We start from the raw sequence: 26,585 nt of genomic DNA on the forward strand, positions 1-26,585 counted from the left end.
GTGCTGGTTAGGTGCATTGGCCATGCTAAATTCTCCCTCAGTATACCTGAACAGGTGCCGGGGCATGGCGACTAGGGGATTTTCACAGTAACTTCATTGTAGTGTTAATGTAAGCCTACCTGTGACAGTAATAAATAAACTTAAACTTCTATTCACTTGACTTTGCCTAAAGTTCCTTAATACATTCAGTTAGCAAGCTTCTATCAATCAGATTTAAAATTAACAACTGATCAAGCAGAAAAGAGTTCCAAACGTCTACCCTTTATGTTTCCTGATTTCATTCCTGAAAGGTTTGGCTCTAATTTTTAAACTTTGCCCCCTAATCCTAAAGTTCCCAACCAGCAGAAATGGTTTCTATCTACCCTGTCTGTTTCCCTTAATATTTTAAGAACTTTGGTCAATTTTTATCACTGCAGTGGCACAGTAGCATAGTGGTTAGCAATTCTGGCCTTGGGTGACTGCCTGTGTTGAGATTGCACCTTCTCCTTGTATCTGCATGGGTTTCCTCCGGGTGTTCTGATTTCCCCCCACAGTCCAAAGATCTGCAGGTTAGGTGGATTGGACATGGTAAATTGCCCTTTAGTGTCCCAAGATGTGTAGTGGATTAGTCATGATAACTGTGTGAGGTTACAGGGTAGACGGCCTGGGTAAATTACTCAGTCAGAGAGTCAGTGCAGACTTGATGGGCTGAATAGCCTCCATTGGTACTGTAGAGATTCTATGATTCTATGATCCTTCTAAATTTCAGATTAAAAATCCCTAGATTGTGTCATTTCCTCTTATAATTTAACTCTTGGAGTCCAGGTATCTTTCAAATAAACCTATGCTGCACTCCCTCCAAGACCAGTATATTCTTCCTAAGTTTTGATGCCCAGAACTACTCACAGTACTCCAGACATAGTCTGGCCAGAACATTGAACAGCTGAAGCATGACATTATACCCCTTTGTACTCCAGCTCTATAAAAATAAATATTCCATTAGCCTTTTTGCTTATTTGCTGTACCTGGTCATAATGTTTTAATGATCTATGTACTCCAAAGTCTCTTTGGACCTCGACTGTTCGTAGCTCTTTATGATTTAGAAAGTACTCCATTCTATTATTTTTCTCCTGAGTGTTGAACTCAGATTTGCGTACATTGAAACCAATTTGTTACATTTACAATCTATTAGCATCACTTTGTAATTATACCCTTCCATATATACTACTTGCAATGCCACCTATCTTTGTGTCATTGGAAAATCTGGTTATGTGGCTGTTTATAATGTCATCTAAGTTTTTGATAAATATGGTGAATAGTTGAGGCAACAAAACTGTGGGACACTATTGGCCAAATTCTGCCATGTTGGCTCATACTTCCCTCCCCATTATCCTTTCTCTCTATCTCCTGCCATTCAGCCAATTTCTTTACCATGTAAGTAATTTGAATTTCAATGAGCTTCAACTTTAAAGAACAGTCTCTTGTGAAGGACTTAATAAATTGTTTTCTCGAAGCCCATATAAATAACATCCATAGACATTCCCCTGTCCACTACTTTAGTCAACTACTTTAGTTCAAAAAGTTCAATCAGATTCATCAGAGATGAACTACCCTTTACAAATCCATGCTGGCTCTTTCTAATCAGCTGAAAAATTTCAAGATGTTCAGTCATCCTATCTGTAATTATAGTCTCTAGTAATTTCCTGACAACAGATGTTAGGCTAATTGGTCTATAATTTCCTGGTTTCCCTCTCTCACCTTTCTTGAGTAGCTGAGTGACATGCATAATTTTCTGATCAAAAGGAACAGTTCCTGAATAGATGGAGTTCAATCAGCCAAGGATTGTTCAGATGTGGATCTTAAAGGAGAAGGAAATGGAGAAGCAGAAATATTTGGAGAGTATTACAAATTCTGGACTTTACAAGATTTGATTTGATTTGATTTATTATTGTCACATGTATTAGTATACAGTGAAAAGTATTGTTTCTTGCGCGCTGTACAGACAAAACATACCGTTCATAGAGAAGGAAAGAAGAGAGTGCAGAATATAGTGTTACAGTCACAGCTAGGGAATTAAAGAAATCAACTTAACATGAGGTAGGTCCATTCAAAAGTCTGATGGCAGCTGGAAAGAAGCTGTTCTTGAGTCGGTTGGTACGTGACCTCAGACTTCTGTATCTTTATCTCGATGGAAGAAGGTACAAGAGGGTATGTTCGGGGTGCGTGGGGTCCTTGATTATGCTGGCTGCTTTTCTGAGGCAGCGGGAAGTGTAGACAGAATTAATGAATGGGAAGCTGGTTTGCTTGATGGATTGGGCTATATTCAAGACCCTTTGTAGTTTCTTGCAGTCTTGGGCAGAGCAGGAGCCATACCAAGCTGTGAAACAACCAGAAAGAATGCTTATGGCTATGTTTTAAAGTGTCTCTTTCAATTTGAAGTAATATAGAATGTTCTGGATAGGAGGCGAAGGGGGTGGGGATGGTGGTAGTCATTCTAATCTCTGCCCAAAGACAAGGCCATGTGATCTGGTTTTCAAGTGGAAAGAAACACAAACTGAAACCAACTGAAAACCAATTTTCACACCTTGACATAGAAAAGGGGACAGCTGCTTTTTGGAGACTGAGACATATGGAGGGAAAGAGGAAGAAACTAGCTGCTGCTGTGAGGAGCAAAGTTTCTTTGTGTTAAAACTAAGTTGAATTCTTGTAAAAGTTGGTTTTCTATTTGAAAGTGAGGGGACAGGACTTTTGGAGATTTGAGCAACAAGGAGTCATTGATGTGGGCATTGGGGCGGCACAGTGGCACAGTGTATAGCACAGTGGTTAGCACTGCTGCCTCACAGCGCCAGGGACTTGGGTTCGATTCCCGGCTTGGGTCACTGTCTGTGTGGAGTTTGTATATTCTCCCCGTATCTGTGTGGGTTTTCTCCGGATGCTCCGGTTTCCTCCCACAGTCCAAAGATGTACAGGTTAGGTGAATTGGCCATGCTAAATTGTCCCTCAGTGTACCCGAACAGGTGCCAGAGTGTGGTGACTAGAGGATTTTTACATTAACTTCATTGCAATGTGAATGTAAGCCTACTTGTGACTAATAAATAAACTTTAACTTTAAACTTTACTGCTGGCGAACGTCAATTCTGGAATTCTTGGGAACAATTTTCAAAGGACACTGGAAGATAAACCTGGTGTGACAGGGAGAAGTGGGCCTGCTGGAAAGTTTGGAATAACTTAGGACTTAACATTATATTCTTACACATCAGAGACATGGGTGATACACAGCAAAAGGAGTTATAAGATGTATCACAGTTGCATTAAATAGTTAATACACAGTTTGGCATATCAGTTGCCTGTTAAGTGATGTTTGATCTATGTTGATCTATGTTTAATACAGTAAAAGTCTTGAAACCTATCCTATGGTTATGTCTGTTTGTTGCTCGTAAATTCACCTCTTTTAATAAGTTATGGGTCTCGACATGAATCGTTACAAGAGGGATTGCCACGCAACTATGTCTGTGCTAATACGTCATCTGTGATCTGTTGTCAGCTGGTCAGTGTTCAAAATGTATGTTGTACAGTTGAATTTATATCCTAGAATTATTACACTCAAGTCTGTCTGCCATCTCAGGTCAATGTAAAAATTACCGTGGCACCATTTGAAGAAGAGCAAGGGGGATTTCCTGGTGTCCTGGCCAACATTAATTCATCATACATAGAACGAAGAACAGGTTATTAATCTCATTGTTGTTTTGGATATCATGTTGTGCTGGGACAGAAGCATTTGCATTGTGGTAATGTCACATCACCACTGGACTGGATTTTATGGGGTGGGGCACGGATTGCTTATCCCATCGACTAAAAAATCAGTCAGAAACAGCAATAACGCGCTGCAGGCAGGAACAACAAGGGAAGTATAGGACTGCCACACCTCACTGAGAGAAAGTCTTGTCCTCGGCTACTGTCAGCCAATTTGATTAGCCAGAAGCTCTTGCAGCCATAGTTGTGCCAGAGCTCAGTAGTGGGCACTGCTGGGTCTGCAAGAAGGCCTTGGCTGTAGGCCCCAATGGATCCTGGACTACCAGATGTTGGCAGGGAGGGATCGGAAGATTGGGGATGTGAGTTTTGCAGTGCAGGTGGGAAGGAAGAGGCGTTGCAATCATCAGTGGGTGGGGGGAAAGGGGGACAATGAGCAAGGGGCATCCCCTCTTCAGAGATAGTACCCCTCTTCCTTCCCACCCTATAAAAACAATTTTTTGAAAGAATGGGCTGCCCACTCCCAATTGCCTACCTAAGCCAGCTGTGTAATGGTGTGGGCAGCATAACATTGGTGTCAATTGCCTTATAAACCAGCTCAATTGACCCTTAATTATTTATTTACATATGGTGATAAGTTTTAAGTATTGCCAGTCAACTGAATTGGCACTGAAAAATAACTATTATATGTAGTCTCATTCCTTTGGGTTTTGATTGATGCTGTAGAATTAAAATGTTTAAAATTTAATCTTTTTCTTTGAAAGTCTCCTTTTCCTTTTGTCTCTTTTTATTTCTTTCTCTTAATCCAATTTTTTCCCTTCACTTTATCATTCTGTACTTGACATTGAATTAATCTATTTTAATTTAATCATCCTTCCCTACCCCTAATTTTAAAACCCTTCAAGCTGATTGGCTAAGGAGATATAGAAGCATAGAAGATAGGAGCAGGAGGAGGCCATTTGGCCCTTCGAGCCTGCTCCACCATTCATTACGACCATGGCTGATCATCCAACTCAACAGCCTAATCCTGCTTCCTCCCCATAACCTTTGATCCCATTCACCCCAAGTGCTATATCTAGCCGCCTCTTGAATACATTCAATGTTTTGGCGTCAACTACTTCCTGTTGTAATGAATTCCACAGGCTCACTACTCTTTGGGTGAAGAAATATCTCCTCACCTCCATCCTAAATGATCTATCCCAAATCCTCAAACTGTGACCCCTGGTTCTGGACTCCCCCACCATTGGGAATATCCTCCCTGCATCTACCCTATAGTCCTGTTAAAATGTTAGAAGTCTCTATGAGATCCCTCCTCATTCGTCTGAACTCCAGCAAAAACAATCCTAACCTAGTCAATCTCTCCTCATACATCAGTCCCGCCATCCCCGGAATCAGTTGGTTGCCCTGTTCACTCTGAGATATCCCGTTTTACTCGCTGTACTGTTATCATATCTGTTATATATTTAAGTGGTTGTATGATTGCTTTAAGAGCTGGTCAGTGGAATTGATGGTGATGTCACTAGGGTGTTTCACAAGTTGCTGTTTATTTTCATTTTCTGTTCTGTGCAGAGAACATCTCTTTCAATAAACCTGTTGGGCCCTATTTTACCATTTTGATTCTAAGTGCTGGGCGGACTTGAAACTGGGAGTGTTTCAGATCCAACTTTTAGACCCGTTCTCAGGCGCCACCATACGCACTCTGCCTGAAAAAATATCAGCAATTCCAAATTGTGCTGCACAGGAGTGTCACTTTGAATCTACGGGTGCAAACCAAGTCTTTTTCTTTTTGTTTAAAACCCACAACCTCTAACATAGTTCGGACATTACAATATCACACCTTCATCAACTTGCCATGCAAAAAATTAGAAAACCTAAACATACAAGGGGAAGTCCCTTATTGTAATTGGTTAATGGTGATCACCATTAGATTCTGTTCTACAGCAAATGCTGGGCCAAATTTTCCAGATTTACTTTGAAGATACTCTGCTTCAAGTGTAAGCCATACCCTCTAGGTCTGTAGTTATGGTCAGGTTAAAGCACCTTGTCACAATGTACATTATCCTTTAAAGGCTCTTTTAAAAATAAAAAAATTGGCGATCATATCAACTCTCAATCTCCTATTTTTCTTGAGAACATGCAAAATTATTTAAAAGCTCATCATAATCAACTTCCTCCATCCCCTCAATCATTCTGGATGCCCTCTGCTGTATCCTTCTAATATATTTTCTTTATTGAGGCAACCAGCACCATTCAAGGTATCTCACATTCAGTTATACCAAAGATTCGTAAAGTGGCAAATCATTGTCACTACTTCAGCTTAACATTGATATTTTAACTCATCCCAACATCTAATTTGCTTTATTTAGTGCCACTGAGCATTCTTCTGATATCTTTCGTTTATTCATAGAATCATAGAATCCCTACAGTGCAGAAGGAAGCCACTCGGCCCATCGAGTCTGTACCAACCACAATCCCACCCAGCTCCCACACCCACAACCCCACACATTTACCCTGCCAGCCCCCCTGACACCAAGTGACAATTTAGCATGGTCAATCCACCTAACCTGCACATCTTTGGATCTATTATTATTCAGAACGCGCAAATGTTTCCTTCTTCCACACATGTTATTTTCTTTCCATTTAAGCAAAAGTACCTTCCTGGATGCTTTGACCTCATGGGAAGCACTTTGTAATTCTCTGCATTGAATTTCATATACTACCTGACCACCATATAACTAAATTCATCTTATTGCTAACATCAGAAACATCCAATAACCACAGAAACACGATGATAGTGAGTCATTGTGTTCCACCATGTGATTATATTCCTTCATTTATCGAGCATTATCTCTACAGGAAATAAACTGAGACCTCCAAATCTATGTAATCAAACTTCTACTATTTTTGGTGATGTCAATGCAGACCATGAGCCTTGATTTTTAACCTGGACTAGCTGTGAGAATATGGCAGGAAGTGATTAAAATTGCAGTATTTAGCACCTATTCTCATGCAATCCTGCTCACTGCCATTTTAACCATACAATTTTCAGAGGTGGAGGAGGCATCCGCAGCAGACACATGGGGCCTCATGAAGATAATAAAATGGTCATCCTACGACGAAGTTAGGACCGCAAAGCAAAAAGTGCAGTAGTTCCACCCAGCATACCCTCCCTTTCAATAGCATTTGTGGCAAGTAGATTAGGCCTGAAGGCCTGAAAAATTCAGTAATCTTTAAATTATTTTAGTTTTCTTGACCATGAAGGAGCAGAGGTGCTCCTACAGATTCCACAAGAAAAACTGGTGCCTCATCTGACCTGCGTTCCCTCATTTAACCTCCCAGTCCCCATCCGCAGCACTTTTCTAACAGCCAGCAAATTGTTTACTTGGGTCCACAGCAGTGGTCTTAGGTCTGGAAATTGTGTTCCTACTTGCTGGCCTTTTACTCCTGCCTGCTAGGTTTTGATGGAGCCATGCAGATGAGGCTAGGATTATGCATGCTTGGTTTAGTGCCCAGGCCCATAAAATGATTCTGAGTGGAAGTCTGTTTACACAAGTGGAGAGAACTGTTGACTTTGCTTGATTGACATCATTATGTGATATTCTGTGATCTCTTTTGTCAATGTTTCAATGTTTATTTGCACAAGATTAAGATATAAAGCTTCTGTTATTGATACTTTTATGGTCTGTTTGATTGAAAAGTTTAAAGGGTTGGATATAAACCAGTTTTAGTGGGGTTTTTTTCCGAAGTGATTTCACACATGCCATTGTTACTATAGGGTTAATTGGTTCTGTACATTTTATACACTGGATGAATGGGCACAGAATGACATGAACTGGCACTGAGGGTAAGAGGGGCACTGGGGATGGCTAGAGGATGGTATTGCTTTGTCAATGGACTATGGAAGTAGCATGGGTAGTGCATAGGGTGGCGATGCGGCGTAAGACTAGAGTGCCTAAAATGTGACCAGACAAATGGATAAAGTCCCAGAGAATACAGACAAACCTCGGCATTCAACCGTGACTGCTTCCAATCTGCTTCTGGGACGGCAGGTCAGTCTTTATCTTTCACCACCCCACCACCATTTCAAAGAAAAAGCTCCTGGGGTCTGCCTATGGTGGGTACCAGGTGAGTGGCTACATGTGCATGGAGGGGGCATGGGGAGTTTGAAGGGAGTATAAAGCAACATGGGGTGGGTGGGAAATCAGGAAGGGGTGAGAGTTTGTGGGTCTGACATTTGTCACTACAGCTGGGCCGTATCCCAGTAAACAGAGGTGGGCATTCTAGCTTGCCAACCTGGTCATCTGCATACCTCTGTTGCCACCTCGAGCCTGCCTCTGAAGGTGACTCTATCTCGCCTCTGCCTCCCTATCATGTGAAAATATAAGAGACTGGCCTGCCAAATTAGGAAGTTTTCTAACTCTACTTTTCTGCCTCCTGAACAAAAACCTCTTCTGAACCAATGATTTGATTTGATTTATTATTGTCATATGTACCGAGACGCAGATATGCAAAGTTATCTGTCCTATGATTTTGAATTGAAAATAAATGACAAAAATACTATTTTCTCTTTACATGTAATCTGATTGTTTTAGTCATTGCAAGATACTAATCTCTGGTGTTTTTCTAAAGGCACCTGGCACAATCTGCATAAAAGTCAATGATGTCAGTCTCTGTTTGTAGATCTCTGCTTAGCCAATATGAACAACGATAAAGCAAATCACTGCTTAGAAGTATCATGATACGTTTTGCAATATATCATCCTTCTCTCTCCAAGCTAATAACAATAATAAATGAGGTTAGAAATCACCATTGTGGTGTAATTGTTTGTAGTGTTATGTTAATAGTATTCCTATATTTGTCAGGTAAATATTCCAAGGTTGCAGTTTTTATCATTTTTAATTTCCCCTTGTCTCTTGTGATTATGCTTTAGACTAACCATGTATGAATGATCTTTCAGCAGTCATTGATTAGTAGCAAGTCATTTGGAAGGACAGTGTTTGATTAGGAGTGGTCAGCACAGCTTTGTGCATGGGAGATCATGCCATACAAATTTGTTAGAGTTCTTTGATGAAGTGACCAGGAAGGTTGATGAGGGCAGGGTGGTAGACAAGGTTTATATGGACTTCAGTAAGACCTGTGATAAAGTTCCACATGGTCGGCTGCTCTGGAAGGTTAGATTACATGGAATCCAGGGAGAGCTGGCAAATTGGATATACAATTGGCTTGATGGTAGGAAGCAGAGGGTAATGGTGGAAGGATGCTTGTCCGACTGGAAGCCTGTGACTCGTGTTGTGCCTCAGGTGTCAGTGCTGGGCCCATTGCTGTTTGGTATCCAAATCAACGATTTGGGTGAGAATGTACAAGGCATGATCAGTAAGTTTGCAGATGACACTAAAATAGGCGGTATTATAGACAGTGAGGAAGGTTATCAAAAATTGCAGCAGGATCTTGATCAGCTGGGGAAGTGGATCAAGAATGGCAAATGGAGATCAATACGGATAAGTGTGAAGTGTTGCATTTTGGAAAGTCACATCAAGGCAGGACTTTCACAGTGAATGGTAGGACCTGAGGGAGTATCATGAAACAGAGGGACCTTGGAGTTCAGGTGCATGGTTTTCTAAAGGTGGAGTCACAGGTAGATAGGGCAGTGAAGAAGTCTTTTGACATACTGGCCTTCATCAGTCAGGGCATTGAGTATAGAAGTTGGGAAGTTATGTTGCAGTTGTACAGGATATTGGTGAGGCCGTACTTGGAATATTTTGTTCAGTTTTGGTCACCTTGCTATAGGAAAGATGTTATTAAACTGGAGAGCGTGGAGAAGAGATTTACAAGGATGTTGCCAGGACTCAAGGGACTGAGTTATAGGGAGAGTTTGGACATTTGATGGACCAAGTGGCTAGGACATTTTTCTTTGCAGAGTAGGTAACTGAGGCATGATCTTATAGAGGTATGTAAGATCATGAGAGGCATGGATAGGGTGAATACACTCAGTCTTTTCTCCAGTGTTGGGGAATTGAGAACTAGAGGGCATAAGTTTAAGTTAAGAGGGGAAAGAATTAATGGGAACCTGAGGAGCAACATTTTTAGACAGAAGGTGGTACGTATGTGGAATGAGCTGGCAGAGGAAATGGTTAAGGCAGGAACATTGACAACATGTAAAAGGCATTTGGACAGACACGTGAATAGGAAAGGTTTAGAGGGATATGGGCCAAAGGCAGGCAAATGGGGTTAGCTTAGATGGGCATTTTGGCTGGCATGGACCGTTTAGGCCAAAGGGCCTGTCTCCATTGCGTAGATTCTATGATTTCATGATTATGCAAACTCATAATCTACTTCTCCTATGTATCAATCCGGACGGATCTAGTTTATTAGGCTATATATTCTGCTCAGGCAGAATAACATTTGTTTTGGAGTTTGTTTTTATTTGTACCAGTCTCAATCATGACCTGGAATATCCAAGGGTGGATATCCAACCCTACAGTTACGCCTGGATTGTATTCACGGCCAAGTAATTTCATTATTAGGATGCCATCTGAGGAAGATAAGATGGCAATATATTAAGTATCATGCTACTATTATATAGTAGCTTTGGGTCCTTGGGTCCTCGCTGTCCATGGGGATGGTGCCAGAGGACTGGAGAATGGCGAATGTTGTTCCTCTGTTTAAGAAAGGGAATAGAAATGACCCTGGTAATTATAGACCGGTTAGTCTTACTTCGGTGGTTGGTAAATTGATGGAAAAGGTCCTTAGGGATGGGATTTACGACCATTTAGAAAGATGCGGATTAATCCGGGATAGTCAGCACGGATTCGTGAAGGGCAAGTCGTGCCTCACAAATTTGATAGAATTTTTTGAGGAGGTAACTAAGTGTGTTGATGAAGGTAGGGCAGTTGATGTCATATACATGGATTTTAGTAAGGCGTTTGATAAGGTCCCCCATGGTCGGCTTATGATGAAAGTGAGGAGGTGTGGGATAGAGGGAAAGTTGGCTGATTGGATAGGTAACTGGCTGTCTGATCGAAGACAGAGGGTGGTGGTCGATGGAAAATTTTCGGATTGGAAGCAGGTTGCTAGCGGAGTGCCACAGGGATCGGTGCTTGGTCCTCTGCTCTTTGTGATTTTTATTAATGACTTAGAGGAGGGGGCTGAAGGGTGGATCAGTAAATTTGCTGATGACACCAAGATTGGTGGAGTAGTGGATGAGGTGGAGGGCTGTTGTAGGCTGCAAAGAGACATAGATAGGATGCAAAGCTGGGCTGAAAAATGGCAAATGGAGTTTAACCCTGATAAATGTGAGGTGATTCATTTTGGTAGGACTAATTTAAATGTGGATTACAGGGTCAAAGGTAGGATTCTGAAGACTGTGGAGGAACAGAGAGATCTTGGGGTTCATATCCACAGATCTCTAAAGGTTGCCACTCAAGTGGATAGAGCTGTGAAGAAGGCCTATAGTGTGTTAGCTTTTATTAACAGGGGGTTGGAGTTTAAGAGCCGTGGTGTTATGCTGCAACTGTACAGGACCTTGGTGAGACCACATTTGGAATATTGTGTGCAGTTCTGGTCACCTCACTATAAGAAGGATGTGGAAGCGCTGGAAAGAGTGCAGAGGAGATTTACCAGGATGCTGCCTGGTTTGGAGGGTAGGTCTTATGAGGAAAGGTTGAGGGAGCTAGGGCTGTTCTCTCTGGAGCGGAGGAGGCTGAGGGGAGACTTAATAGAGGTTTATAAAATGATGAAGGGGATAGATAGAGTGAACATTCAAAGACTATTTCCTCGGGTGGATGGAGCTATTACAAGGGGGCATAACTATAGGGTTCGTGGTGGGAGATACAGGAAGGATATCAGAGGTAGGTTCTTTACGCAGAGAGTGGTTGGGGTGTGGAATGGACTGCCTGCAGTGATAGTGGAGTCAGACACTTTAGGAACATTTAAGCGGTTATTGGATAGGCACATGGAGCACACCAGGATGATAGGGAGTGGGATAGCTTGATCTTGGTTTCAGATAAAGCTCGGCACAACATCGTGGGCCGAAGGGCCTGTTCTGTGCTGTACTGTTCTATGTTCTATGTTCTAGTATATGTCTCCATGATACTGGGTGAGAACATACTAAAGTTAAAAATCAGAACAAGAAGGATGTTTGCTGGATAGGGGAAACACACCAGCAAACATTTAAAACGCCATCATTACTGAAAAGCCTGCTGTCTCACATTGGACTTGTGAGATTCCCATCCAAAATTCCACCCCCAACTATATAAACATATGAATTAGGCCACTCGGCTCCTCGCACCTACTCTGCTATTCAATAAGATCATGGTTCAACCCCACATCCCTGCCTACCCCTGATAACCTTTCACGTCTTTCATAGAATCATAGAATCTACAGTGCAGAAGGAGGCCACTTGGTCCATCAAGCCTACATCAACAACAATCCCACCCAGGTCCTATCCCCGTAACCCCATATATTTAACCTCATAATCCACCTGACACTAAGGAGCAATTTAACATGGCCAATCAACCTAACTCGCACATCTTTGGAGTGTAGGAAACCAGAGCACCTGGAGGAAACCCGCGCAGACACAGGGAGAATGTGCAAACTCCACACAGAAAGTCACTCAAGGCCGGAATTGAACCCGGGTCCCTGATGCTGTGAGGCAGCAGTGCTAACCACTGTGCCATCGTGTCGCCCAAATTGTTAATCAAGAATCTATCTCGCTCAACCTTAAAAATATTCAAAGATTCTGCTTCCACTGTCTTTTGAGGAAAAGATTCCAGAGACTCATGAACCTCTGAGAGAAACAAATTCTCATCTCTGTCTTAAATGAGTGAACCTTTATCTTTGATGTAGAGATGCCATCATTGGACTGGGGTGGGCACAGTAAGAAGTCTCACAACACCAGGTTAAAGTCCAACAGGTTTATTTGGGTCCAACTTGGTATCACATGAACCCAACCCTCCGCTCACCTGATGAATGGGCAGCGCTCGTGACACCAAATAATCCTGTTGGACTTTAACCTGATGTTGTGAGACCTTTATTTTTGCACAGTGATTCCTAGATTTAGATTCTCCGTCAACAGGAAACATCCTCTCCACATCCACCCTGTCAATACCCCTCAGTATCTTAAAGATTTTGATCAAGTCATTTTTTATCCTGAAACACCCTAGTGGATGCAAACCTATCCTCTCCAACCTTCATGCTCCTTTGTTGCACACCTCTCACTATTTGTCTTAGCAAATTGTGTGTTCCGCAAACTGTGGCTGGGATTTTCCAGTTGTTCTGCTGCGGGTTTTCCGGAGGTGGATGCGGCGAGTCATTAGCCACCAGCGGGATTTCTGGTCCCACCAAGCTTTTGCATGGCTCATCCATCTGGTTGGGGGGGATATCGTACAGTTTTTCTAGATAGAAAAGTGTTAACTTTGCTACTGCCTTGTGGGTGCTACAGCTCACAAGTTGAGTTTAACCCTTGTGAACTATGTTGCAGTAGTATAATAGTGCATTCAAAGTTGCACAAGCTTACTTAGGCACACTTCCTGAAACCATCCAGCTTTTTTTCCTTCATTGGGTCAGGGTCCTACGAACTCTAGAAACTCCTTTTTTTAAGTTTAAAGTTTATATATTAGTCACAAGTAAGGCTTATATTAACACTGTAATGAAGTTGCACACTGTCTGTGTGGAGTTTGCACATTCTCCTCGTGTCTGCGTGGGTTTCCTCCGGGTGCTCCGGTTTCCTCCCACAGTTCAAAGATGTGCGGGTTAGGTTGATTGGCCAGGTTAAAAAGAAAAATTGCCCCTTAGAGTCCTGGGATGCGTAGGTTAGAGGGATTAGCGGGTAAAATATGTGGGGGTAGGGCCTGGGTGGGATTGTGGTCGGTGCAGACTCGATGGGCCGAATGGCCTCCTTCGACTGGAAGCAGAGCCTAATGGGAAAGACAGTAGAACAGCAATGGCAGGAGTTTCTGGGAGTAATTGAGGACACAGTGCAGAGGTTCATCCCAAACAAAAGAAAGGTTATCAGAGGGGGGATTAGGCAGCCATGGCTGACAAAGGAAGTCAGGGAATGCATCAAGGCAAAAGAGAGAGCCTATAATGTGGCAAAGAGTAGTGGGAAGTCAGAAGATTGGGAAGGCTATAAAAACAAACAGAGGATAACAAAGAGAGAAATAAGGAAGGAGAGGATCAAATATGAAGGTAGGCTAGCCAGTAACATTAGGAATGATAGTAAAAGTTTCTTTAAATACATTAAAAACAAACGGGAGGCAAAAGTAGACATTGGGCCGCTCCAAAATGACGCTGGTAATCTAGTGATGGGAGACAAGGAAATAGCTGAGGAACTTAATAAGTACTTTGCGTCAGTCTTCACAGTAGAAGACATGAGTAATATCCCAACAATTCAGGAAAGTCAGGGGGCAGAGTTGAATATGGTTGCCATCACAAAGGAGAAAGTGCTAGAGAAACTAAAAGGTCTGAAAATTGATAAATCTCCGGGCCCAGATGGGCTACATCCTAGAGTTCTAAAGGAGATAGCTGAAGAAATAGTGGAGGCGTTAGTTATGATCTTTCAAAAGTCACTGGAGTCAGGGAAAGTCCCAGAGGATTGGAAAATCGCTGTTGTAACCCCACTGTTCAAGAAGGGAACAAGAAAAAAGATGGAAAATTATAGGCCAATTAGCCTAACCTCAGTTGTTGGCAAAATTCTAGAATCCATCGTTAAGGATGAGATTTCTAAATTCTTGGAAGTGCAGGGTCGGATTAAGACAAGTCAGCATGGATTTAGTAAGGGGAGGTCGTGCCTGACAAACCTGTTAGAGTTCTTTGAAGAGATAACAAATAGGTTAGACCAAGGAGAGCCAATGGATGTTATCTATCTTGACTTCCAAAAGGCCTTTGACAAGGTGCCTCACGGGAGACTGCTGAGTAAAATAAGGGCCCATGGTATTCGAGGCAAGGTACTAACATGGATTGACGATTGGCTGTCAGACAGAAGGCAGAGAGTTGGGATAAAAGGTTCTTTCTCAGAATGGCAACCGGTGACAAGTGGTGTCCCGCAGGGTTCAGTGTTGGGGCCACAGCTGTTCTCTTTATATATTAACGATCTAGATGACGGGACTGGGAGCATTCTGGCCAAGTTTGCCGATGATACAAAGATAGGTGGAGGGGCAGGTAGTATTGAGGAGGTGGGGAGGCTGCAGAAAGATTTAGACAGTTTAGGAGAGTGGTCCAAGAAGTGGCTGATGAAATTCAACGTGGGCAAGTGCGAGGTCGTACACTTTGGAAAAAAGAATAGAGGCATGGACTATTTTCTAAACGGTGACAAAATTCATAATGCTAAAGTGCAAAGGGACTTGGGAGTCCTAGTCCAGGATTCTCTAAAGGTAAACTTGCAGGTTGAGTCCGTAATTAAGAAAGCAAATGTAATGTTGTCATTTATCTCAAGAGGCTTGGAATACAAAAGCAGGGATGTACTTCTGAGGCTTTATAAAGCACTGGTTAGGCCCCATTTGGAGTACTGTGAGCAATTTTGGGCCCCACACCTCAGGAAGGACATACTGGCACTGGAGCGGGTCCAGCGGAGATTCACACGGATGATCCCAGGAATGGTAGGCCTGACATACGATGAACGTCTGAGGATCGTGGGATTATATTCATTGGAGTTTAGGAGGTTGAGGGGAGATCTGATAGAAACTTACAAGATAATGAACGGCTTAGATAGGATGGACGTAGGGAAGTTGTTTCCATTAACAGGGGAGACTAGGACGCGGGGGCACAGCCTTAGAATAAAAGGGAGTCACTTTAGAACAGAGATGAGGAGAAATTTCTTCAGCCAGAGAGTGGTGGGTCTGTGGAATTCATTGCCACAGAGGGCTGTGGAGGCCGAGACGTTGAGCGTCTTCAAGACAGAAATTGATAAATTCTTGATTTCTCGAGGAATTAAGGGCTATGGGGAGAGAGCGGGTAAATGGAGTTGAAATCAACCATGATTGAATGGTGGAGTGGACTCGATGGGCCGAATGGCCTTACTTCCGCTCCTATGTCTTATGGTCTTATGGTCTTCTGCACTGTAGGGTTTCTATGATTCTATGATCTACGAAGTTACTGTGAAATTCCCTTAGTCGCCACACTCCAGCGCCTGTTTGGGTCAATGTATCTCACCCGCACGTCTTTCAGACTGTGGGAGGAAACCGGAGCACCCAGAGGAAACCCACACAGACATGGGGAGAACGTGCAAACTCCACACAGACAGTGGCCCAAGCCGGGAATCGAACCCAGGTCCCTGGCACTGTGAGGCAGCTGTGCTAACTATTGTGCCACCGTGCCGCCCTATTTGTTGGCTGGGATTCTCCGGTCTCATCTGCGATGGGACCCATTGTGAGCAAGAATGGAAAATTTCCATTCCAGTCAAAACTCCATTCACTGTCAGCGGCCCCGGAGAATCCCAGCCGTGAAAAAGGACGGAAGATTTCAGCCGGTACCTCTGCTATCCCCCGGCAAGCTGGTTTAACCTCTGCTTTGACAAAACAATAACCTCCAAAGAGGGTGACTGTGCTTTGTTGCGCATTCCCACCTCTCCTCCAGCAAGACTCCCAATAATCCTCAGTAAATGAATGAGCATACTCCCCGTATTTCTGTTTCCAGACATTTTTTTGTTGCGTGTGGCTCTGGCAACCTTTCCTACAGCTGGTTACTATTCTTTCCACCTGAGGCAACAATTTCCTTCCTTTTAAGAATGAGACACAGGTTTGCCAGATTTCATGCCTCCCAGTCAATCAAGCTGAGCACCAGATTCTCTGCAGGGACAATTATGAACAATTAAGAGGACGGGCTAGCGATGCAACATTCACGAGATCAATTGCCTTTGACACTAGTAATGCCAGTCAAGTGCCCGAACAGTTTTGATTCTGCAAAAAACACGGGTCAAAACAATACTTTTTCTGACGGCTCTTTTTTGAGATTGTAGTCCACAAAGGTCAAAGATTGGCCCTTGAAAGCTTTTTGAGATTGTTTCTCAGGGGCTATTTTTTATCTTTGGTACATTTTGGTTTTTCTGGGATCCTTTTTCATTCTAACTAACCCCTTTATTAGGATATTCAGTCACAAAGGAACATTGTCTTCTGTATTGTGTTGATTTCTTTTAGGGTTTCCTCCTTTAGATAGATAATGTGGCACAAAGTTTAAATTTATTTATGAGTGTCACAAACAGGCTTACATTAACACTGCAATGAAGTTACTGTGAAAATCCCCTAGTCGCCACACTTGTTCGGCTACACTGAGGGAGAATTTAACATGGCCAATGCACCTAACCAGCACGTCTTTCAGACAGTGGGAGGAAACCGGAGCACCCGGAGGAAACCCACGCAAACACAGGGAAAATGTGCAAACTCTGCACAGACAGTGACCCAAGCCATGAATCGAACCCGGGTCCCTGGCGCTGTGAGGCAGTAGTGCTAACCATTGTGCCATCCTACTGCCACAAATACCAAAGGCTGTGTGTGTGTGTGTGTGTGTGTGGTGTGTGTGTGTGTGTGTGTGTGTGTGTGTGTGTGTGTGTGTGTGTACGTGTGTATAAATGTATATAATATATCAAATTAAATCTTTTAACTTGGAATCTTTGAGCCAGGTTCTGATATTCAGTTTTCTACAAACTTGTTTTATAAATAAGATATTTTTTGTTGATTTATTACATATAAACCTCCGGTACTCCATTTACAAAATGAAAATTCTAACTACTTGGCACAAAGTAAGTTATTGGGAATCAGTCTCACATCTGCAGTTCCATTTAAAATTGACCTGCCAGCAATTGGCACTCTCCGGCAATCTTTGGTTTTGTTCTTCCAATTCCAAGTTTCTTTACCTTCAATACTTCTGTTTAAAATGAGTGCTAAAGAACATGAAAGGATACTGACTTCCAAGGGTCCATTCATCCGTACTTTAATGAGACTTAAATGTGACCAAAGGAATGTTAATGGTGATTGTCTGTACCGATATTAAAAATAAGGAATACGTGTTTTATTCTCAAAAGGAGCTGGTTGGGGATAGTAATCAATCATTATTGAAATTGAAAACAAAAGGAACTCAGGTAGAACATAGCTCCAAGCAATCATAAAACTACCATTTGAATATTAACAACTTCTTCCCTTTTTACAAAAGATTTACTGTTAATATTTCAAAGGGATTTTTTGTGGCATTAGCTTTGGGAAGCAGAAGCATGTTTAAGTTTATGTTTACCAGACAGCGGCTCCTTTATGGAGATCGGGACCACCTTCCATTAACCAACAGCTCCTTTATGAGCAACAGATCCTGACCCCCAACCCTCCTGTTCACTGGCACTTCTGAAAATGTTCTCCATTTCTCACATCCCTCCTGCAAACTCACCCAGACTGTCACTGTGAAGAATTGACAAGTCAACCAAGAAGCTAGGCCTTGTCTGTACAGTTGGAAGTCGGGTCCAGGCTAGCATCAGGCTGAGTGGCAGCTCCCCCAGGCTCTACTGCCTCCTCTTTAGCTGCAATGTTGCTGGAAGGGGCCAAGAAGACATTCTTAATATGGGCTGCTCTTCCAGGACTGCTCCCAGTTTTGTTACTGCATTTCCCAGCTAACTCCTCTCCTCTTTTATTCATTTCCTTCTCCCTGGTCTTCTCTCAACATGATGAGTAATGGCCATAAGTCTCCTGCATGGCAGCTTATATATTTAGGGACCTGTACCATGTCGACAAATGTACAAAGATTGTCAGCCATAAAAATTTAATCTATAAAATTAACATATGCAACAGAATATAGAGTATCTTAAGGTTAAGTGATGTGTCCGGTGTGACCTTTCATCTTATTCTGTGATATTCATGTGAGTTTATGTGTCCAGCCAGCAAATAACAACAGCAACTTATATTTACATAGTACCTTTAGTGTAACAAAACATCCCAAAATGCCTTCAGAGGAGTATTGCAAAACAAAATACGGCACCAAGCCACAGATGAGCAAAGGCTTGGTCAAAGAGGTTTTAAGGAGCGTCTAAAAGGTGGAAGGCAAAATAGAGATGCAGAAAATCAGAGGAGGGGAGGACATGAAATACAGTTAATATACAACAAAAAATAAATCAGCAAGATGAAATGTGTCAGAACAAAAAAATAAATGTAGGCAGCAGAAAATACATTGAAGAATGTGAGTATGGAAAGAGAAATTCTACCATGAATATATTCAAAGATGAATTCTACTATGAATATGTCTTTATTGCAATCTTCATAAGATGTAATGTGTTATTTAGATAATCAAGAGGGGGGCTGGCAAATTTAATTATCAGATGTAGTTTTGAAGACTTAGAGTTTTCATTCTTTTACATTGAAATGTATCTTAAAGGCTTCACGAAAGAGTCGCAACTGTAATATCCCACTTTTTTGAAAAGCTGGTTTTAAAAATGTATTGTATGATTATTGCCAGCATTAGCAAAGAGCTGAGCATATTGTGTAACTCAGATATCTAACTTCATTTGTGATGCTAAGTAAGATTATCGACTTGAGTTGTCAAAATGTTTCAAATGCCTTTGCATCAAGAGCTTAAGGAACTTGGAAGACTATTAAAAATTTAAACTTATTTTCCACATTTTACAATAGTCATCGTAACAAGGTGGTATGGTTTGTTTAAAATATATAAAATGGTATTTTTGTACAAATACTCAACAAGGTGACTATTGCAGGACCTTATCTTTGGTTATTCTTTCATTTCTGAGTGTTTTATATCCCTTTTATTTTTCAGAAGTAGTCTTGTAAAATGAGTGATTCCTTTGCACTGTGGAATCCTTTCTGTTCAATTATTTTTGTTAACTGGGTGTAGAATAGGCATAAAAATGCAATGTAGCATTTATTAATTTCTTGAAACATGGTGATTCCAACAAGGCAACATTTATTTCCAAACGCATTGTGCTAAGAAAGTTAGAGACAGCCATGTAGTGTGGAACTCATATCAGCCAGGAAGCAGTGGGTGGCACAGTAGCACAGTGGTTAGCACTGCAGCTTCACAGCACCAGGGATCCGGGTTCAATTCCCGGCTTGGGTCACTGTCTGTGTGGAGTTTGCATATTTTCCCTGTGTCTGCGTGTGTTTCCTCCGGGTGCTCCGGTTTCCTCCCACATTCTGAAAGACGCGCTGGTTAGGTGTATTGATCTGAACAGCCGGGGGATAGGCCTGGGTGGGATTGTTGTCGGTGCAGGCTCGATGGGCTGAATGGCCTCCTTCTGCACTGTAAGGATTCTATGAAAATAGTGAATTGCTGAAAAGCAATTGCACAGTTCCCGGGGAAATTAATCGTGTACCGGGGACAGGGATTAAATACAATTCACGTAAGTAAAACATCGATAATGAGGAAATTATTGGAACGAAAACTTGACAAATCTCGAGCATCTGAGAGTTTCTATCTGAGGGTGTTAAAGGTGGTAGAGGAGCACATTGTAAATTCCCAAACTATAATCTTTTAGAGTTCCCTAGATTCAGGAGTTGTCACCCTGGATTGGAAAATTGCTCATGTTCCACTCATCTGATGAAGGAGCAGTGCTCCGAAAGATCGTGCTACCAAATAAATCTGTTGGACTTTAACCTGGTGTTGTGAGACTTCTTACTGCACCCACCCCAGTCTAACGCCGGCATCTCCACATATGGAGTTAGGCCACAGATCCACCATGATCTCACTGAATGTTGGAACAGGCTCGCTGGACTGAATAGCCTACTCCTGTCCCTATGTTAGGTGAGCTGACTTTGAACATTTGGTTGCCATAATTAAAACAAACATCTTAGTATAATTTTATAGCAACAGTTAAAAAAAGTGTTCCTTTGTGTCGTTTTCTCCTTGCATAAAATAAACGCGGGAGTATCGTGCTGGAAGTTAGAGATTGCAAGCTGATCTATTTTACATCTCTGTTTATGAAACTGGTTAGAATTTGGTGGCAACACAATAAAATAAAGAGGCCATCAATTTATCTTTGATTTTATGTCAACCTGGTGTACATATTACTTCTGAAAGCAAAACAAAAGATAATTTATTAATAATACATCTGAATTCAATGAATATTATTTGTTGACATTCTGACAGCCAAACAGACAAAGTATATTTGTAATTCTATTTACAGATTGTGGTAGAAATGCTGAAAAAAGTAGCTGATGAAATGTTTTATGGTAATGTTACACGATTTTTGTGATAACCATTGCTGTCTATAGCTATTCATTTCATTATATAAATACTTACTCAACTCATTTTTCCTTTGTCAGTAAATGGTAAGGTTTAACTAGAAAATCATAAAGATTTCAGTTACAAGAACATTGTAGAAATACAGGCACTTGGGAATGAAGGTTACTGCAAAAACTGTAGTATAAAAGAGAATTTTGTTCATTCGAAAATTATTGCTCATTAGCTCATGTTCATTCAGATACTGCTCATTAGCTTAAATGTTTGAATATGAACAATGTTACAGATGGGGGGGGCGGGGGGGGGGGTAGGGGCGGCATGGTGGCACAGTGGTTAGCACTGCTGCCTCACAGCGCCAGGGACCCGGGTTCAATTCCTGGTTTGGGTCACTGTTGTGCAGAGTCTGCACGTTCTCATCATTTCTGCGTGAGTTTCCTCCTGGTGTTCCAGTTTCCTCCCACAGTGCGAAAGATGTGCATGTTAGGTGCATTGGCCATGCTAAAATTCTCCCTCAGTGTACCCAAACAGGCATCAGAGTGTGGCAACTAGGGGATTATCACAGTAACTTCATTGAGGTGTTAATGTAATCCTATTTGTGATACTAATAAATAAACTTTAAACTTTAATTTAAACAGTCCCGATTTCTCCTCTCACCACCCATCTGTCAACAGAAAGATTTCATTTTCCCCTTGATAAAAAATGGCAATTTTTCCAACCCCTCAGTTTAGGCATGTTCCTATTTCTGTTAATAACGCCGAGATATAGTAAACTCAGAAGGTTAGTTTATTTGCACATACTCAAATACTGGAGGAAGGTCACAATGTTGTCCCCTTTTCACTCATACTGGGCAATGACCAGAATAAATCCATCCAAAGGATCAGCGGGCAACACACCCCTGCCAACTCCAGCAGCCCTGATGTCATATTATACTCGAATGATCTTTGATTGGCATAAGAGGTCACTTCTGCCCTCACTTGGGATGATGTCCTGTCTTGGAGAGCTGCCGGCCAATCAGATTAGCTGGTATCTCTCCAGTCCCACCAAGCACAAAGCTGCAGTGGCCGGAAATGGCACTGCAGGGAGCTGGCTGGAACAAGACTGGGGACATGCAGGACAAGTTAATGGCATGGGTCCCGGAGCAGGGTGGGTAGGGAGCTTTTGGGGAGTTGCAAGGAGGGTGATTGGGATAAGTCAGGAGGGTTGGGGGGGGTTGGTGGGAGTGAAGGGAAGTCTAGAGGTCACCAGGCCTTAATGGAGGGTGTCCTAAACCAACTGCCCAAGCCTTTCCCACCTGAGATTAAACTTTGTTTTTTCTGGCCTTCCACCCCTGAACAATCATCCTCTGGTCAGCCTAAAAATTGAGGTTGGATGGGAAAAGGCCCTTTTGTAGCTGTTAAGTGGCCACTTAATGGTTTTAACCGGGGCAAGGGCAGGCTTCCCATTCGAGGCCCTGCCCATCCCAGTGTAAATTCATAACCAGGTTGGGAACCCAGAGGGAATCCCGCCCAGGCAATTTCACATTCCCCCCATTCCCCGCCTCAGAACCCATGAGGTGAAGAGTATAAAATCCTGGACATTGTTTTCCGTGTATTTCACAGAGGTCGGCAGGCTGTAAACTGATCATTCTCTTTTCCGGTAGAGATAACTTCCATGATGAGATGGGCATACATAGATGAATGAGTCATGTAGATAATGGTATCGAAGTTCGGAACTTCCAGTAGAAACAGCATAGACAGGAGCAAGGGTTCGAATCTGGACAGAGTCCTTTTTCTAAGCTGTTGCTTGGTCGATGGAAGGTGGCAGACTGGTTTGCAGTACAGAAAGACGGTATAAGTGGTTCTTCCAGCTAGCCAGGGGTTGTGATGACAGTTGGATGGGGTGGGGTCATGTCACGTGACTCTCATCTCCACTTTGGCTTTCACAAGGTGGGGTATATTACTTTTGTCTGGGTTCCTGAGGTAGTTTTTGTTCTAACCATTAAGAATTTGAAAGGCAATTTGTGTGTTTTTTTATTAGACTCTGGTGTCCAGGCCTGGCTTATGAAGCGTAGATATGCATAGTTCCCTTGGTCTCTGCGGTCCACAGGATCATGAGCAATTCTTCAGGGATAACAATTTGTCAGCTTCTCTGACACTGCCAGAAAGTTTCTTCTGTTTGAAAGTCACAGCCAAACATGACTTCAGTCAAGAACAAAGAAAAGTACAGCACAGGAACAGGCCCTTTGGCCCTCCAAGCCTGCGCTGATCATGATGCCTGCCTAAACTGAAACTGTATGCACTTACGGAGTCCGTATCCTTCCATTCCCATCCTATTCGTCTAGATGCCCCTTAAATGCCGCTATCGTACCTGTTCCCAGCACCTCCCCAAGCAGCGCATTCCAGACATTCACCACCCTCTGTGTAAAAAACTTGCCTCGCACATCTCCTCTAAACTTTTCCCCACACACGTTAAACCTACCTAGGAAAAAGCATCTGACTATTCACTCTGTCCATGCCACTCATAATCTTGTCAACCTCTATCAGGTCGCCCGTCAACCTCCGTCATTCTAGTGAGAACAAACTGAGTTTATCCAAACTCTCTTCATAGCTAATACCCTCCAGACCAGGCAATATCCTGGTAAACCTTTTCTGTACCTTCTCCAAAGCATCCACATCCTTCTGGTACACAAAATTCCAAATGAGGCCTGACTAAGGTTTTGTACAGCTGCAGCATGACCTGCCAATTTTTATACTCAAATCATTTTAAAGTCAGTTGGTGAACCCTCGGATATATTATTTATTATTAATAGTCATTTTAAAGTCTTTATTCACTTTTTAAAATTTTAGAAGTTAGCCATGAGGAAATCTATAAATTTTACAAAAATACAGTGTGAGGTCTCAACCCAATTATCACAGCCAGGAAGCTGAATTCTTGTTTTCCCAGGTGACTCAACAAGTCATACAAACCAGGAAATCTCAAACTTGATTTTGTGTCTCTGTTTGCACTGTTTGAGAGCACATTTCCACTCCATCTGACGAAGGAGCAGCGCTCCGAAAGCTTATGGTATTTGCTACCAATTAAACCTGTTGGACTTTAACCTGGTGTTGTTAAAACTCTTACTCAGTTGGATCAGCAGGTTTAACCGGTGCCTCCAGCCACTCTGGGCAAGAAACAGGATAAATTAGCCAACAGTAGTTGGTTGTGATTGCTATTCACTAATTCATGCTGGAAAGTGTATGTACAAATGTGGAAATGTCAAAGAAAGACAGGATGATGCTCACTGTGATGCTCTCCGAAGCTTACCAGCACTCAGTCTCTCGGTCCACACATTAAGAATGGCTACTTTAGCTATTGTACTGGTATTCTGCTGACACGTATGGAATCAGTAGCTTCAGAAAGGTATGAGTAAAGCAGGGAAATGAACAAAATCTTACTTAAAGAGGAATTCTCAGCCCTAGACTCTATTTTGTTATATCATTTAAAGTATATTTTCCTTGCTTAATTGAACTCTTCCGCCATTATAAACCAATTCCTCACTCAGAGATGGACTCCCAACTCAATATTAATGCTACATGTCATAGATTCATAGAGGTTTGCAGCATGGAAACAGGCCCTTCGGCCCAACTTGTCCACGCCGCCCTTTTTTTAAAAAAACCCGTAAACTAATCCCAATTGCCCGCATTTGGCCCATATCCCTCTATACCCATTGTACCCATGTAACTATCTAAATGCTTTTTAAAAGACTAAATTGTACCCGCCTCTACTACTACCTCTGGCAGCTTGTTCCAGACACCCTTTGTGTCAGTCAGGTATTAATGCTGCTGAAAGTAGGAAGCAGAAAGTTTGGAGAATTTACTTCCAGGGTAAGCAGTTGAGGCAGAAACATCAGCATTCAAGATTACATAGATATATGAAGAAAAATTAATAAAGGGGCATGAGAACAGAGCAGGTGAACATGATTCAGATTAACAGCTCATATGGAATATAAAAATGGGCACAAATTGACTGGTACAAATGGCCTGTTCTGTGTTATAACTTGTATGAACATAGTTCTATGTCAGATCAATCCTAAGTTTCATAAATATGGATACAAAATATTGCTCAAACTATACAAATCACTGGTTAATGGAATAATTGATCCAATTTTGAGCACCTTACTTTAGGAACAATATTAAGGTGATTAACAGGGTGAAGAAGAGATTCACCCAGATGATGCTAGTAATGATAGCATTTAGTTATCAGGAAAGTCCAGAGAAACCAGGACTCCTTTCATTAAAGTGGAGAAGGTTAAGAGGAAATCCAACATGTTCCAAATTTGAAGAATTCAATCTCCGACCCATGCTAAACTCATGATGCATTTCGCTCACAGTCGTATTGTTGACAGCCTTGATTTTGGCAATTGGCCTCCAATGGGGCAAAACCCCATCTCAGAAGAAGTTTCCTTCAGAGAGCGGCAACTCAGCTGGGTCAGCAGGGGAAATGGGTGTCAGTAATGAACGCACAAAGACTTGGTTTGCTTTGTCTGCCAGGGCTTTCACCACCCATCCAGAATTCCAGGAATTAATGTTGCACTTGTGACTTTCAAACAACAGCATGTTCCCAGTTGTGTTGTATTGTCATTCACACTGTAGCTTCTATGATTCTATGGATGCATCACATACATAGAATCATAGAATCCCTACAGTGCAGAGGCCATCAACCGGGATCTTGGGTTCATGTCACACTATCTGTAACTCCCACAACTTGCCTGGACTTGCAAAGTCTCACTGGCTGTCCTGTCTGGAGACAATACACATCTCTTTAAACTGTGCTAATGCTCCCTCCACTCACATTGTCTGCACCTTTAAGACTTGATTAGCTGTAAAGACTCGCATGCCAATCATTATTCATTATTCTGTAAATTTAGATTGTGTCTTTATATGCCCTGTTCGCTGTGCATGAGCAGATCTCCCACTCACCTGACGAAGGGGCAGCGCTCCGAAAGCTAGTGGCGTTTGCTACCAAATAAACCTGTTGGACTTTAACCTGGTGTTGTTAGACTCCTTACTGTGTTTACCCCAGTCCAACGCTGGCATCTCCACATCATGACAGCCCTGTGGAATAGCAGTCTGCCTGTGAGCCCTGTGCTAGAATAGCAGCCTGCCTGTGAACCCTGTGCTAGAATAGCAGTCTGCCTGTGAGCCCTGTGCAATAGCAGCCGGAACAGCCATGGGGACCAAATTCGCACCTCAATATGCCAACATCTTCATGCACTGGTTCGAACAAGACTTCTTCACCGCACGGGACCTTCAACTGATGCTATACACTAGATACATCGATGACATTTTCTTCCTTTTGACTCATGGTGAACAATCACTGAAACAACTCTATGATGACATCAACAAGTTCCATCCCACCATCAGACTCACCATAGACTACTCTCCGGAATCGGTTGCATTCTTGGACACACGCATCTCCATTAAAGACGGTCACCTCAGCACCTCACTGTACCGCAAGCCCACGGATAACCTCACGATGCTCCACTTCTCCAGCTTCCACCCTAAACACGTTAACGAAGCCATCCCCTACGGACAAGCCCTCCGTATACACAGGATCTGCTCGGATGAAGAGGATCGCAACAGACACCTCCAGACGCTGAAAGATGCCCTCATAAGAACAGGATATAGCGCTCGACTCATTGATCAACAGTTCCAACGCGCCACAGCGAAAAACCG

General features: G+C 42.4%; 1 protein-coding gene across 2 annotated transcripts in view; it reads left to right on the plus strand.

The window, feature by feature from the left end:
• The window catches only part of dlgap1a (discs, large (Drosophila) homolog-associated protein 1a), a 188,807-nt gene that overhangs the window by 35,000 nt on the left and 127,222 nt on the right, over positions 1-26,585 (plus strand). Inside the window, exon 5 of one of the 2 annotated variants that reach the window (XM_078216067.1) lies at positions 9,522-9,541. The exons of the other annotated variant lie outside the window; for it this stretch is intronic. Coding sequence (XP_078072193.1) covers positions 9,522-9,541 — 20 coding nt within the window. The remainder of the gene's footprint in view (positions 1-9,521; positions 9,542-26,585) is intronic. 2 annotated transcript variants of the gene reach the window in all.

Source organism: Mustelus asterias, chromosome 7 (assembly GCF_964213995.1).
Source record: "Mustelus asterias chromosome 7, sMusAst1.hap1.1, whole genome shotgun sequence".
NCBI lineage: Eukaryota > Metazoa > Chordata > Chondrichthyes > Carcharhiniformes > Triakidae > Mustelus > Mustelus asterias.